The sequence below is a fragment of the Hirundo rustica genome, chromosome 6, assembly GCF_015227805.2.
Source record: "Hirundo rustica isolate bHirRus1 chromosome 6, bHirRus1.pri.v3, whole genome shotgun sequence".
Classification (NCBI taxonomy): domain Eukaryota; kingdom Metazoa; phylum Chordata; class Aves; order Passeriformes; family Hirundinidae; genus Hirundo; species Hirundo rustica.
The window spans coordinates 39,797,932-39,813,952 of record NC_053455.1 but is presented as its reverse complement, the minus strand read 5'-3'; the positions used below and the strand labels follow the sequence as shown (position 1 = coordinate 39,813,952).

At 47.9% G+C, this 16,021-nt stretch overlaps 1 protein-coding gene across 2 annotated transcripts; it reads left to right on the top strand.

Annotated features, from left to right (window-relative positions):
• The first annotated feature begins 5,765 nt into the window (after positions 1-5,765).
• On the top strand, positions 5,766-15,524 carry ARFGAP2 (ADP ribosylation factor GTPase activating protein 2). Of its 2 annotated transcripts, XM_040066727.2 has the most exons (17): positions 5,766-6,014; positions 6,259-6,377; positions 7,288-7,360; positions 7,865-7,996; positions 8,086-8,166; positions 8,956-9,058; positions 9,697-9,753; positions 10,300-10,344; positions 11,427-11,479; positions 11,879-12,015; positions 12,559-12,690; positions 13,170-13,298; positions 13,378-13,506; positions 13,892-14,018; positions 14,136-14,226; positions 14,347-14,465; positions 14,907-15,524. In XM_040066727.2, the coding sequence occupies exons 1-17, from the start codon at positions 5,943-5,945 to the stop codon at positions 14,925-14,927; spliced, it is 1,620 nt and encodes a 539-aa protein (XP_039922661.1). In that variant the 5' UTR covers positions 5,766-5,942; the 3' UTR covers positions 14,928-15,524. The 2 variants fall into 2 exon arrangements, with proteins under 2 accessions (XP_039922661.1, XP_039922662.1); XM_040066728.2 differs by lacking the exon at positions 10,300-10,344 and having other exon boundaries at positions 5,771-6,014.
• The last annotated feature ends 497 nt before the right edge of the window (positions 15,525-16,021 follow it).

Genomic DNA, 16,021 nt, shown 5'->3' with positions numbered 1-16,021 from the left:
GGCTTCCCACAGGTGCCACACAGTTCCTAAGGAATGCTGTATCCATTGTTCTATGGATGTTTGTTTCACCAGTGGCTCTGCATCCTCTCTACACCTTGCAGCCACCTATGGAGCTGAAGCACTGCTACCTACTCTAAATTCCTGCACCCAAATCCTTCATAGTGACCTGTCTGACAGTGATGATTTCACTATGAGAATCCTTTGTTTTCAAAAGAGCTTTCTCATTTTGCCTTGCCTACTACCTTGTCTTCTGGTCAGCTCTGCCTGCCTGCCTTTCTTTTATGGGTCACTTTCTTCTACTTAAGGCACTCTCCTGATGCTTGTAGGGGCTGCAGCCAACTAGTCCCTGTACTCAAGGGATTGAGTTTATTTTAAAAAACTCCTGAGAGGGGTGATCTGCAGGGGAGAGAGATCACACACCTGCTGGAAAATTTGGAAGTCATGTCTGATGGGTGGACAGCCCTGCTGGTTCTGACCTCAGGCAAGTTAGTGTCTGTGCTGTCAACCACCTTGAAAGAAGAGAGCCCAGGGTCTGCTCATTTCCCAGTTTTTCACCTTGCTTCCACATTGTGTGATGTGTATGTCTTCCATCACTTGAATGATCATCCCCTGCCAAACAGCCTGCTTCCAGCAGGAACACCTGGAACATCTCCAAACAGACCACCACAGCAAGATTCAGGAAACTCCAGGCAACATCAGCCAGCATACCCTACTTTGAGGTACAGCTAAAGCTTCCCAAATCCAAAGGTGATATTACCAGACATTTGCAAATAACATTTAATTGTAATATTGAAAATGGAGCAACAAAAGAAAAGCCTGAAGATACACATGTGTATACACAGAGACACTCACTTAACAGCTACACAGGAACAGCACGCTCCTGCCCTGGCCCTACACTCCCATCACCCTTTCCATCAAATCACAGCAGTTCTGCCTGGCAGCCCAGCAACACTGTCTGGCACAGCTGAAAGGAACAGTCCTCTCTTCTCCCTTTCAAGGCTCCCTAGCCCTTGCCTTACTTATTCAGCACTGGCACAAGCAGATCAGCTCAGCAGTGCAATGACAAGCGCTGTCTGAGCGGAGCTTGGGACACGACTCAGCCCACAGCTGCCACTCCCCAGAGCGGGTGCAAGGGACAGCACGTGCAGCAGGACCAGCCTTTGGGGCTGCAACAGAACCCCAAATCAGAGCGAGCCATCCACGACTACCCTCCTCAATATCTCTCAAGTTACCCATCTGTTGTGTTCCTGAAATTATGGGTTCCTTCAACCTTTGCTGGCTTTTCTTCAAACCACAACATTTGCAAGACTGCAGTAAAATTGTGTAAGTTGTAAACTTTATTCACTCTGCACATACTGTATTAGCTCCTTATCTTAGATCTGCTAGAAGCATTGCATGGAGCCAGTGAGTGACATGACTGCCTGCCTTGGTGCTATACTTTTTCCTGGGGAGGCAGATACTAATTACACTCAATCCAGAACACTGGCAGCCTGGTCAGCCACAACCCTCAGCCAGCTGCTTCTCTTGCATCAATCCAAGTGAATATATGGCAGGGCAGTTTGCTGACTTGACAGAAACCTAACTTAACCCAAGGAAAAGTTTTCCATATGATCCCTGAAACTACAGATAATTAGGAGCATCTTCTTACACACTGTCCCTTTCAGCTGGGAAGAAGCATATCTGCTGAGAACCTGTCCCTTGTTGTAGTGAGAAGGAGAATGCTTTCTACTCAATTTTCCTCTCCTCCGTTCATAGCTGTATTTGCTCCTTCCAATACTGAAAATAGCCAGGCTGCCCTGAAATAGCGAGCAGAACTTTTTCCCAGAGTTACTGGCTATCCCTAAGGGAAATCATGTGGATTAGTTAGTGTCTGTGAACAGGTTAGTAAGAAGGAGGAAAAAAATAAAAAAAAATATTTGTGTTAGGAATTGCTTCTTTGCCCAAGGCATCATTGTAGAGTTCTGGTACCCCACCACTCAACATTGTGATCCTTGGGAAACTAAATCTTCTGTGACTTTCTGGGTAGTTTACTGAATTTTCCAGTGTCTTTCCCAGAACTTCTCATTCAGCAAAAGTGTGAGAGGTCAGTGGGTCTGAATAGGAGAGGAGGACTCAGCCACCTCATCTCTCTCCTGCACAGTCCTATCACCTATGTTCTTTACTGGGCAGCGAGAAGAGTGCAAGGTCCCTTTTCCCCTCCACCACCCAGACTCACAGAGAGCACTCTCTTACCTTTGGCTCAGGCCTGAAAGTGCAGGGCATGTTTTATCCCCGTCACAGCACTTCCCTCCTGAATCTCTCCAGCTCTGCCACAGTAATCTCATGCCCTCAGATAACCAGACTTCTGTATTGAAAATGTGTCCCTGGTGGCATGGCAGACTCCAGGATCATGCCTAGTCATCACCCTTTGCTTTCCGTTGCTCTCTTGGATAATGCTGGGAATTATCTTTTATTGGCAGCAGGGTGATCTCTGATTAGAAGGCTCAGGGTCTGGTGTCACAGCAGTCAGGAGGAGAGAGGTAGATGTCAGATGGGATGTAGATGGATAGGGAAGCTGAGAGCCAAAGAGCAGGCTGCCAGCTTGGAGCTCAGAAATTCCACACTAAAGCACATGAGATGCAAAAGAAACAGATGCAGGAAATAGCAGGAACAGTGCAGTGACAGCACTCATTCACAGGGAACAGTCAACAGCAGGAGGTTTTTCCTGTACTGACAAAGACAACAAAAAGAAGCTGATTATTTCTCAGACCAGCAGCATGCTCTCCCTGCTGCTTTTATGCAAAACTGATGGACAGGATCAGCAGCCTTGGCAGGATCTGGAGCACCCAGCATGGGTTTGAAGGCCTGCAAGAGACCCTGCTGAGGTAGAGGAGCTGAAGTAACCCTGCTGTAGCAAGCATTCTGAGGATACAATGCGGTGAACAGAAGCCCTGCTTCCTCCATGGAGGAGAGGAGCTTGCACTGTATCTCCCCATGTCTCCTAGCACAGACAGGCAGAGACAAAGTGTGACACTGACCCACCGGCCTTGAGGCTGCCTTGGCTCCTCCTGAGCACGTGCCATTTCACTCTGTCACAATTTAACCCTGCATCCACGCATCACACAGCTCACTCCATCCATCCTAGACCACCCACTGGGATGGGGAAGAGCATTGGAAAAAGGTAAAATTGGTGGGTGGAGATAAGAACAATTTAATAACTGAAATAAATTAAAATATAATAATAATAGAAAAAAAAGAGTTAAACCCAAGAAAAACAAGTGATCTACAATACAATTGCTCACCTCCTGCTGACTGATGCCCACCCCATTCCCAAACACAAGAAAGAAACAAGCAGAGGAGGGGAGCAGCACTACACAGCTGATGACAGGGCAGGAGTACACAACTCAGGCTGAGGCAGCTCCAGCCAACGTGAACATAAATACTCCCAAAGCACCCTCATCATCTGAACTCCCTCCTGTACACAAGATGCAGCTTACACAACCTGGCACCAGGGGCTCCCTCTCCTGCCCTTCTGTAGCTTCAGCTGTCAGGGTCCTGAATGCACTAACTGGCCTTCACTGTCCAGAGCAGCCTCACCTGTGGTTTTACCCAAAGCCCCTGCCCAGGGGGTTTGGGGAGGGTGTGTTTGCATTTAAGCTCAGCCCAGAGTTCCCAGGCCCAGTTTGAGCTACATTAGAGGAGTGCTTTGTTGATCTTAACCTGTAGGCTGGTTTACCAGCCTGCCCTCAGGCACACCTGGCAATCACTGGGCCTGATCCCGAGCCAGTGACTGCAAGCAACCTCATCACCATGAGCTTGTCCAGCTATCTCAGTTCTTGGTCAAACCCAGACACGATGCCAGGCCTGCCAGGCTCTCTGTGGTCAGGTACTGTGGGAATGGGCCATGCCCAGTGAGGGTCCTGGCTGCTGCCTCAGGAACAGCTCCTCACAGCTCTCCTTGTCCTAGTGAGCAGCCAGCCCTTACTGCACCCTGACATCAGCTCTCCTGCTATGACTGCCAGGACAGCTGCACCATGAGTGGCACCAGGGAACTCAACTTGGCTAAAAATAGCTGTGAGGAAAATGCTCTCAGTTACTCTTACCTGCCTTGCTTCCCCAGCACATGTGTGTGCAATACCAGAAATGGCACATAGGCACCATTAAGGTAGAATAAAAGCAACAGAAACCGGGGACTACTTGAGACAAGACTGCTGCCAAGAATGAGCTCTATCAGGTTAGATCAGCCTTCACTATTCAGCTCAGAAATTCATCCCAGAGCAGCTTCAATCGGATGTGTCAGCCAGAAGCCTCTCATCTTACTGCATGTGCCTATCATATCAGCTCTCACTGTGATCATGCAGTTAGAGCTTTGCTGATTCCCAGAACACCCTGCTAAACCTGCAAGGGTTTTTCTGCAGGGCTTTTTTTTTTTTTTTCTTCAACAGCTCTGTTGCTCCTGATGGCATCTCTATGTCCCAATACTTTATGTATCTTCCTACGACCATGGGTCCTAGGTTCCCATTAAAAGGAATTCTATGGTCTACCTTAACATCTGTGGATAATGTGGAAATGAATGAAGAAAGCCTTTAAATTTAAACTGGAAGATATTAGTATATTTAAGAGTTTCTTTGAGTGACAAGCTGGTGTTAGAGAGCAACCTCTTGCCTCTTTCCAGAGGTAAGGAAATCCCAATGCATTCCATCTTTGTAATACCATGCTACTGATTAACTTTTGTTGTTGTTCTCATCCTCCTGAACAGCTCACTGCTCTGCAGCCACTTTTTTTTTTTTTTTTTTTTTCCGCTAAAGCATGAAATGGACTATATGTCATTGATTTTCAGTTCACAACACAACCATATCTTTTCCTATTTTTCTTGTATTGCAACTGAATGACTTTCTAGCCAATACCCAACTGCTTCTAGGCAGGAAATACAGCCATTAAGGGCCCTGACATCATTTTTGCTTTGAAGTAACAACTTCCCTACCTTGATTACTGCCTCATGATCCCTTAATTACTGCATAGCCAAGTAACAGCTTCTTGAGAGGTCTCCCCTGATTAAATCAGGGCAATGAAGAGTCTGAAAGGGAAGCCATACCAGGCGTGGATGAAGTCACTCAGTCTTTCAACCTGGAGAAAACTGAGGGGACCTCATGCCTCATCGTGGTCTTCAGTATCATATTGAAGGGAAGCACAGGGGCAGGTACTGATCTCTTCTCTTTAATGACCAGTGTCAGGATCTGAGGGAATGGCTTAGAGTTGTGTCAGTGGAGATTAAGGTTTGATATCAGAAAAGAGTGCATCACCCAGAGGGTGGTTGGGCACTGGAACAGGCTCCCAGGGAAGTCCCAGGACAATGCTCTCGGGCACATGGTGTGACTCTTAGGGGTATCCTGTGCAGGGCCAAGAGTTGGACTCGATAATCCCTGTGGGTGCCTTCCAACTCAGGACATTCTGTGGTTCTGTAAGTCATTTCCAAATCACCGTTCGTTTGTGCCGGTGTACCAGGCCCGGTGCCCCGAGGTCGGCCGCTGGAGCAGGTGACGCCTGTAACGCTGCTCTGAGCTTTTCCCGCGGTAGCAGATGACCCACGGCACGCACTGCCCCAGTGCCATTCTAAAGCGGCCCCGAACGGAGGGGCACGGCCAGCAGGGCTCCCCGCAGCGCCGAGCAGGGCGCTGTGGGACTGCCGGAAGCGCTGCGCGCTCACGGCGCTCCCAACGTCCCACGTGCCTAAGGCGATGCCGTGACCCCCGCGAGGCGTCGGGCCGGCAGCCGGGGTGACCCGCAGCTAACGCGGCCCCACATCCCGGGACCGGAGGGAAAGAGGCACCTCGCTCTCGTCTCGCCGTTCACACCCACGGGCGCGGCGGGGGGGCCGGCCCAGAACGGCTCTACCGCGGCCGCGGCGCCGATTGGGCCCGGCCGGCTGCCGTCCCCGCGGGGGTGGCTGGGAAGGAGAGATCATGGCGGCGGAGCCGAGTAAGACGGAGATCCAGACCCTCTTCAAGCGGCTTCGGGCAGCGCCGGCCAATAAGGTAGCTAGGAGCGGCCGGGTTCCGCCGGACTGTCCGTGCCGGGCTGGTGCCCTGCGGCCGCGGCCTGCGCTCCGGCCGGGCCCCGGTGGGCTCCGGGCCGCGCTGCGGTGGCCGTAGGGCCGGCCGGGCAGGGGCCCTTGGGGAACGCCTGGGCAGAGCGGCCCCGGCCGCCGAGCTGCGGCAGCGGGTGGCGGAGCGGCAGAGCCGTCGCTTTAACCTGGCTGTTCCTCTGCCTTCGCTTTAGTCGTGCTTCGACTGCGGCGCCAAGAACCCGAGCTGGGCTAGTATCACCTACGGGGTCTTCCTGTGCATCGACTGCTCCGGCGTCCACAGGTCCCTGGGCGTGCACCTCAGCTTCATCAGGTGCGTGGGGAGCGGGGAGTGCGGCCCGCGGCACCGCCGGCAGCCCCGCAGCAGCCGTCCCGCTTGGGGTGGGAGCACGCAGGGACCAGGAGAGAAGCCTTACCACCGAGCCATCACCTCGGGGTTTGTGTGGCTTGCTCGCTGGGGGTTCTGGGTCACTCTGCACTTCCAGTCCCAAAATGGAGTTTCTAAAGCACCTCAAGTGGAATTTCGACATGTTGCTTTCGCTAACGTTGCAGAAACGCTGTCTAGACTTGGCATTGTAGGAGCAGAGATGAGAGTGTGGTGTGTCAGTCTTGACACTAAGGCAGCAGTGTGGTGTATATACTTTTTTGTAATGCAGAGCAAGGCAGAAAGAGAAATATTTAATCTTTTTGCTCTCAGCCTAATGGGAAAGATGGTGTTGGGTTTTCAGCCTGGTTCTTGTTTACTTGAAAAAATTGGCATTTTAAGTTAACAGAACTGTGACCTTTACTTGTTGGGGGAGAAGTTGAGTAACCGGTATGAGATACTCTGTGTCCCTTAGCTTTACTTGGATGTATTCTCAGTTGCTTTGTCACGTGCTTTGGCCAAACCTGTGGGACGGGCTGAATATGAGTCTCATGTTGTGGTGAGATCACATGTAGAACGAAAGTTCTTGGCCGTGCTTTCCCAGCTCAAGCTCTGCCCTCTAAACAAGCAGTACAAGGGAGAGGTCCTCAAAATTTGGATGAAAGCTGGTCTTTTTCCACACTTTAAAAGTTGAAATTAATTTTTTACAGGAGCAAAGAAATTTCCAAGATTTTCTTTCCCACCTTTGCCTCATACACTTTGGAACAGTAGTGGGATATCTGACCATTTTATGCCAGAGCTTGGTTTTGCATTTGGTTTGCCTGGTCTTTATTAATAGAAATAATTGGTTCTCACACAGGTCCACAGAGTTGGATTCTAACTGGAATTGGTTCCAGCTGAGGTGTATGCAAGTGGGCAGTAATGCCAACGCGGTGAGGATCCTCTGTAGGCATTTTGCTTGCTTCCCCTCTTGCTAATCCACCTCCTCTGTTTCTTGTCCCTTTCCTTTGTCTGCCTTTCTTGGTATCAGTCTCCTCTGAAATGTGTAATGAAGGGGGGCATTTGTCAAGTGTGCTTGGAAGTCAGACTGACCTTTGAATGCTTTATTTTCTGATGTGCATCTCTCATCTTCTTGCACCTCATTTAAATGAGATCCATAGCCTACTTAAATAGCAGGAATTAATAACACTGATCAGTTTGAAAGCTCATGCTCAGCATTGTGACTCAGAATCATCCCTCTGCAGAGAAGGTGGATGATTTTCATAGGCCCCTGGAGTGGGACTTGTAGAAAACTGATCAATGAATGGTTGGTTCGTGCCATGTTCTCAGTTTTTCATCCTCTGTCTCTGGGGAGCTTTGTTTTTCTGTTGAGTTTGTCTAGTGCTTGCTTGAGTATGATCCAGCAGTCAGGAGACTGAAATTTCCTCTCTTTTCAGACTGCTTTCTTCCGCCAGCACGGCTGTACCACCACAGATGCCAATGCTAAATATAACAGTCGAGCTGCCCAGATGTACAGGGAGAAGATCCGGCAGCTGGCAAGCGCCGCCATGGCCAAGTACGGCACTGATGTAAGTCTGACAGCTCTGGACTGCTAGATGGCTACTGCTGCATGCTGAGTCTTGTAGGATACCTTCCTTTTTGCCTCTCTTCTCTTTAGTTGCTTATAGATGGACTGAGTGGAGCCCCTGGGCACTCCCCTGACAAGAGTGATGCTGATTTCTTCATGGAGCACACACAGGTGAGAGGAACTGCCTAAAGCAGGCAGCCTTAATAGCTCTCCAATTGCCAGCTGTTCAGCCAGGAGCAGTGTCCCACTTAGCTTGGAAGGACTCTGAACTGTGTAATTATTTAGTAGTAACATGGAAGAAGTCAGATTCGGTCATCTGCCTGGGACATTGTCACAGATCTGGACAGTCCCTGTAATATCCATGTCCTTTGTTTTAGCTTCAAGGAGTACTCAAAACTACCACCTATGCCCTGGAAGATGCTTTGTGTGCTGTGTTAATGCCTAGTTTCTTTGTACAGTTAATGCAAGGGGTAGCTATTACTTTGAACTTCTGGTTTAGAAGAAACTTTTGAGTGCATAGACTCTGGTAAAGTGGACTTGGGCAACTGCACCACACCAGGCAGACTTTTTCAGGTAATGTAAGAATTAGCTGTATGGCAGATAGAGACAGTGGAAGTGGAGATGAATTTTTTCCCAGGAAAATTAATTCACATTTTCTCCCAGATTCAGATTTAAATTAATTTCCTTTAAGCTGGGAAGTTCTCTCATTAGCCAGCTTGTCTTCCATTCAGCTTAGCTTTTTTTTTTTTTTTTTTTTTTTTTTTTTTTTTTTTTTTTTTTGTCCCCGCTAAGGGAATGTGGACTTGTCCATATGTTATGTTCAAGGAAGGCATAGCCTGAAGTTTGGAATAAGTTTCCTTTGGCCTAAAATTGAAGACAGGTCACTAAACCTATAGAAAATTCAGGATTGTTTGGTTCGTTCATCTTCTGCAAATAACTGGAATGAGTATCCCCTTACAGTCTTCCAGTACCTGGGATGTAGCAGATGCCAGCCAGAATCCTGCACAGTCTTCTCCAGAGGTGGAAAAAGCAGCAAAGTCATCAGAAAGCAGTGAAGTTTTGAGTGAGTTCTTTACTGAATAATTTTTTCAAGAACCTGCCTTCGTTTCTAGGAGAATACAGTTCTGTACTGTACTGTTGGAAGGGTTGAACTTAAACTTTGGTTCAGGCCTGAAGGAGTGGAAGTTCTGTGTACACTTATGATATCTAGTGAAATTAGTGGAGACTTTGAAAAACACTGCTCCATTTGGGGTCAATTTTTCACTTTTCCTGAAATGCACACAAAACTGTTTTGGAGATTAGCTGCCCCATTTCTCTGCTTTCAGATGTAATTATTTGTCTAAACATTCTTCTCCACCCCTTGAATTTGGTGGGTCTGAAAATGACATAGGACAGCAAACTTTCTAGGGGGAAGGACAAGGAGACCAAGAACCTGGGGGCATAGCTGTAATTTGGAACAGCTTTGTATTCTTCTCTGCAGAGTGTTTGCTTTCTTTTACTGTGTTAAGAACACTGCAGAAGGAATGATTTGTTCTGTGGAGATGTAAAGTTGTTTTGCTTGGGAAATTGCATATTTCACACTCTAACTGGACTTATTTGTGGGTGCAGAGGAGCCAGGAGAGATGTAGTGGAACTGCGAGCATACTGGAAAGAAAAGGGAATCAATCTGCTGAATGTTCTCTTCTGGTTTTGTGCCCACAGATCTCAGCCAAGGTCCATCCACTGACTTGTTGAGCACATCTCCTAAAGCTCCTCTAGGTAAGACTCTTCGCTCTCAGATCAGTCTTGCTCGTATACCCATTGGTCAGTAGTAAGCTCAGTGAAGCGGGAAGCAATGAGCCAGTTTCCAGAATGTCTGAACGAGTTTATCTCCCTGTTGAGCCAGTACTTAGGATGTTCCTGAAGCCCAAAACCAAGTCACAGTTTTCTGGAGGTTTCCTCCTCATTTGGATAATTGAGTTCAAAGCCGTTGCTTTCCCAAAAGCATGTTTCCCTGGTTTTGAGCTTTGGACAAAAGTTGGCACTTGCATATCTGGAACTTGGGTGATCAAGGCCACACGGCTGTTTTTCTGGTTTGATTCCCTACAGAACCTTTGGAGGCAAATGAATTTTTAGCTTTCAGAATAATAGGGATTTGTATCTGATTCTCCCCTCCCATAACTGTCCTGACTGCACACAGAACACCTAGCTGGAGCTTCTTTCCATACTGAGAGCAGGCCCCTAGCCCACACTGGGTTCATTCTGGGTGGAAGCCTGTGTCCTCAAGTGTCCGTTCATTCCCCGTGTTTTACGTCTCTTCCTCAGACATGTCCATGTATCTGTCAACACAAGGGGCTGCTCCTGCTGGAGGTAACTGGCTAACAGCTGGCCTGCACTGGCTGCTTGTGACAGCTCTGCTTGCCCCTCCTGAGATTCTGCTTCAATTCTAACTTTAGCTTCCTGTGCTTAGAGGGAGGGAACAAGACAAAGCTTATATTGTTGTATTGAGATCTAAACCAGATGTGTCATATCTGTAAAGAGACCTTATTAACATTTCTGTTAAATGTTTCCTGAGATGTAAAAAACCCCAAACACAAACCCCCAAAAACCTTGATTCAAGTGTTAGGAACAATGAGCGGAAAGCAGTTTCAGATAATGTGAATGTTTTGAATCCCCTTATCTAAAAAGACTTACCGTAAGACTAGAAAAGATAAAATGTGTCAAGAATAATTTATGGGCTAACAAAAGTCATGTGGCTGTTGAAAGTTAGGAGACACACAGACACAAAAGAAAAGCCCAACAAGGGCAATAAAAGATTTTGGACTTAGCTAAAGGAAGCTGGAAAGTTTTGGGCAGTCCCTCTCTGCTTTGTTCTTACACTTCTTCCCCAGACAGCTGCTGCTTGGCTGGCCCTTGTCTGGTTTTACAAGTGTGGCATGCCCTCAAGAGTGACAAGTGCAAGGTGTTGGGGAACCTTTTGCTTTTACAGCTTGCTGCACTTAAGGTCCTTTTTTTTTTTTGGTATGTTCATGTAAACACAACTTTAGGGTTCTTGCTGTGTTGCCCCTGTGGCATTGGTGAGGCTCTGACCTTCACATGCCTCCGAAGCTGCATTTTCTTGAATTTGTGTATGGGATAAACCTAGTCTTTCTCTAACTACCCTGATATGTACTGCATAACACTCAGAGGAGTTAGTCACAGTTCTTAGTTCAATTATAAGTTGCTTCAGAAATGGACATGCTTCTTTAGGCCACCAGCCTGCAACTGTGGAGCTTCTACGTGCATCTTTCTTGCCTGGATGAAATCACCCAGGCTTCTGATGTGAAGCTGCATGGTGTGCCCTGGACGCTACTGCAGCTGGGCTGTGGTGGATGTTCATGAGGGTTGCTGTCTAATTTTGGCCTCTTAAATTAATTCCCTTCTGCTTATTTGCTGCTTCCCTCCTTTTGCAGAACTTAAACCCTCCCTCATTGGAAAAAAGAAGCCCGGAGCTGCCAAGAAAGGGGTATGTCTGCTCTTTTATGGAGGGGAGGTAAAGCATGTCTTGCATTTCTGCTGTCCTTTCCCTGATCCTTGCTTTCTGCTTGACAAAGCTGTAGAGGTCTGTTTTGGGGAAAGGAGACCTTAAGCAGCAGGTATATTATTGCCAAAAAAAATTATGTTCTGGATTATTACTGGTTGTGGTCTGAAGCATATGTGGGTGGTCTCTAAGTGTTGGCCACTGGTGGGTTGACTCTTGGGTGTTCTTCCATACTGTGTTGGAAGCTCTTTTGGGTCTGTAGGTGGTGACTACACAGGGAGACTGAAGGCCTCATTGGTGCAGCAAGAAGTAGGATTCAGGTTTTCTCCTACAATGAACAATCTAGGATGAGGAATCCACAGGATTTTGGTTTTGTTTTTCAAGCTGGGTGCAAAAAAAGGTCTTGGAGCCCAGAAAGTCAGCAGCCAGAGCTTCAGCGAGATTGAGCGGCAAGCGCAGGTGGCAGAACAGCTGAGGGAGCAGCAGGCAGCAGAGTCCAGAAAACAAGCCGAGGAGTCCATGTAAGTGCCCTGTTTGGGATGAGTACCGAGCATACCTAAGGCAGTAGTGTGGGGTTAATGCTGTTCACCCTAGGATCACCAAATGTGACTACAGAACATACTGCACGAGGAAAAGCAGTAGCTATATGCCGGTATGGCCCTTGCAGCAGGGCACAAGTTATACTGCTGTATTTTATTGAAATTAGCATTCCTAGAAGAGTGTAGGGAGCAGATACTTAAGTATTGTGTGTTTCTGTTCACCTTTGGACAGGGCTGAAAAAGCTAAAGGCTGAACTGGATGGATAATTCTGGGGGCAGGGGTGGGGAGAAGATAGACATTGTGATGCTTACAGTAAGGAAATCATGGTTAGCCAAAGAAGAGTTGAATCCCAGTGAAGGAGATGGCAAAACAAGCAGTAGCTTCTGTGCAAGGATTTTTGGCAGAGCTGTTGTGAAAGTGGCTGTTTTGAAGGGTGGTTGGGGTTCCTTAACCACTTGTTCCTCTACAACACGGGCAACGAGGGAGGGTAATGAGCTGGCACCCACCATGGCTCTTTCCCTTAGAGTCACCTCAATGCGACTGGCTTATCAGGAACTGCAGCTTGATCGGAAGAAGGAAGAGAAGAAACTCCAGAACCTTGAAGGGAAGAAACGTGAACAAGCAGAGAGGCTGGGCATGGGATTGGTGTCCAGAAGGTACTTGGCTGTGGGTGGCATAGGACAGACCAGTGTCTTGGAAGTACCCTGTGCTATAAGAGTTTCTTGAAGGCAGTAATTTGTTCTCGTAATAGATGAGGAGATGAGTTAAAGTGCTTCTGTGCTGGTCTCTGACTGAAAATGCTTCAGGCCCCAGAAGAAATAGGGACTCTGTTCAAAGGTTCTGGTTCTCATTTGAGCTTTTCCATGGATATGTGTGCCCTGTCAGTGTCTAGCACTAGAGCCCTGCTGCTTGACAGGTGTCTCCCTGGAGAATCCTTCCTTTAAAGGAGGTAGCTCAAGACTTCTGAAGGAGCATAGATAAGTGGTGAAGGGGGCTGATATCCCACAACTCTCCCTCAAAATTTGTGTCACATGCCCTGGCTCTGAAGGCCACATTGAATTTTGAGGCAGACTAGTTGTAGGAACTGGATGCTGTCAGACCCATCAGCCCTGACTCTGTCTGTTTGTTGTGCTAGTTCTGTTTCACACTCGGTGATGTCTGAGATGCAAGTAATTGAGCAGGAGACACCGCTGGTAGCAAAATCTTCCCGCTCCCAATTGGACTTGTTTGAAGATGGTGGAAGCTTCACATCTGGACCTCCCAAGTAAGACTTGGCTTCAGTGTAGTCGTTGCTTATTCCTGAATTTCATGTCTGGTGTAAATTACCTGTTTTTGGTACCTAGGTACAAATACAATCCCTTCTCATTCGAAGATGCATTTGGCTCACGATGGGAATCAGACTCTTCATGGGGTATGGACAAAGAGGAGGAACCAGAGGTGACCGTTTCCAGCATTCGTCCGGTTTCAGAGAGGTAAGTGCTTGCCACTGCTAGTGTACCTTGTGCCCCTTGTGTAGGGGATGAAGGATAAGCGTGGGAGCTGTGGCATAGAAGCTGCTGTGTTATAGCAGGAGCCTTGTGCTGCAGAAAATGACTTGCACAGGCACAGACAAGCCCAAGAAAAAGGGCCTCGAGTGAAGGGGCCTTGGACGCTTCTTTGCATGTCATGTCCGTAATTTTACACAGCATCTGTGGTGGTCGAGTGCTGACTGTCCTGAGGTGGGGAGAGGAGAGTCCCAGTTTAACTAATACTTAAGGATGACTTGCTTTCCTTTCATTAGATGAAGTCTGAGACAGAAGTCTGATTCTTCACTGTGTTGGTGAGCTTAATCCGAGATGTCTCCTCTTGTTTCCTCAGACCCACCAGTAGGCGAGAGATTGAGAACAGGCCATCCATGGTGGAATCCAATGAAGCTCGGCAGAAGTTTGCAGGGGCTAAAGCTATCTCTTCAGATATGTTCTTTGGAAGGGAGGCAGATGCTGAGGTAGATGCATTCTGCAGTGCTTATACTGGTACAGCTCTGGCTCTACCTCCTCCTGTTTGCTCAGGTCCTGCTTTGTTCCCTTCCTATGTAACCTTTTTGTTCTGTCTTCTGCTGTAGTATGAAGCCAGATCCCGACTGCAGCAGCTCTCGGGCAGCAGTGCCATCAGCTCTGCAGACCTGTTTGGAGAGGCTGACAATGTGCACTCAGGTTTGTTAGCACTCCGTCGGTTGAGGAAGGGGGGCCAGCTTTGGAAGACCTAGACTGGAGGGGATCAGGGTGCTTTCTGGAGCTGAGGGACTCTGGGCTGACTCTTCCTGGTTCTTGTAGGTGGTGTGTCTATTGGAAATGTCCTACCTGCAGCTGACATTGCACAGTTCAAGCAAGGAGTGAAATCAGTTGCTGGCAAGATGGCTGTCCTGGCCAATGGGGTGATGAACTCCCTTCAGGTGAGTTTACATTATGACATCTTCAGAAAGGCTGTTGTCACGTTCAGGGACTTTCACCATAACCTGGTCTCCATTGGAATTCTCCATTGGAATTCTCCATTGGAATTACCACTATCTTCTCAAATTATGTGGAAAGTTCCCTGTTTAATATAGCTGTTGATTGCATTACAATAGCTGAGCAATTGCCAGTGAACTCTACTTGGCCAGCCTTACCCTTCTGCTGCACAGGACACCTTGTTATGTTAGATAAACCTTTTCCCACAAATTCCAGGCAGAATTTTAAAAGTCAAGGTCATTTTACCTTGTGCCTTTTTACAACGTCCTGTCCTAGGCAACCTCACACTGCATTAAAATACCAACCCCCCCCAATTTCTTGTTATCTGTCGGTGAATTTTGCACAAAGCTGTTGTAGCAAAGTGTCTTTGTCTGTTTCCTCCTTAGGATCGTTATGGTTCATATTGATGACCCAGGGACTGCAAAGGGAAGCCATCAAGAGGCACTGATTCCACCTTTGCCTGGAGTAAACTCTGCAGGATTGTCTTACTTGTCTGGTTGGGTGGGGAGGGGAGAAGGTAAGCGGAGGGGGTCAGGACATGGCTGTGCCCAGGATGCTTTCTGAATATCTCTGGATTCCACTCTATTAAAATTCAATGTGCCCTCACACCCACTGCTATCTACTAGCCAGTGGAGACAGGCCATCTTACAGGGTTAACTGCATTGCTGTAAAAGATAGGACAGGAACTCCTGGGCTACCCTCATCAGTGCTCCTGTCCTTCTTTGGCCCATACCTTAGCTCACCAAGTGACAGAGAAAAGGGGAATGCTGTTTTTCTGAACATCATGTGACATGACTGTTTTTTGTTCTGATCACTGCTCCCAATCCATGGTGCTGTGGAGTCCTCTGTATTTGCAGGGTTTGCCTTTTACCATGATCTGGTCCTTTTTACTGTCTTCTAAACCAGCATATATGAAGGTGAGAGAAAAAAAAATCAAAAATTATTTTTTTAGCTTCTAACTACGTCATCAGCAAAAAAGGCCCAGGTAAAGAACTAAAGACATTTACTGGATCCCTGGTTTATTTTGTTGCCCAGCTTTTGATCAGATCAAAGCCTCTCACTTAACTATGAGGTGCAGCAGCAGACACTGTCATTTTAGTCCTGTTCAGCTTGGCCTCTGTTTTTAACAAGAGTGCTTTTCTCTTCCTTGGGCTATGGTGTTGAGTACTTGGTAGTAAGAAGAAGGGTGGGAAAGGGCTAGTTACATGTAGTTAGCAAAGAGAGGCTGGGGCTTTTGTTCTGGGACTGGGAAGAGGCTTGCAGGGGGTTCATCTCTCCTATCCAGCTGAAGGGCTACGGCAGCTGTGGGCGGGAGGGAAGGGTTTTACTCCGCTGCTCTGTGGTTATGTTTCACCTTGGTGGGGCACGAGGCGGGTAAGGGTTGGGTCTTCCTGTACCTTGTCTGTGCTCTGCCGCAGTTGTGTCAATGTCACAGTACCCACAGCAGGCTGGGGCTGCGGGTGTGGTGGTGGTCCAGGCACTCGGGGGAGCCGAGGCGTTC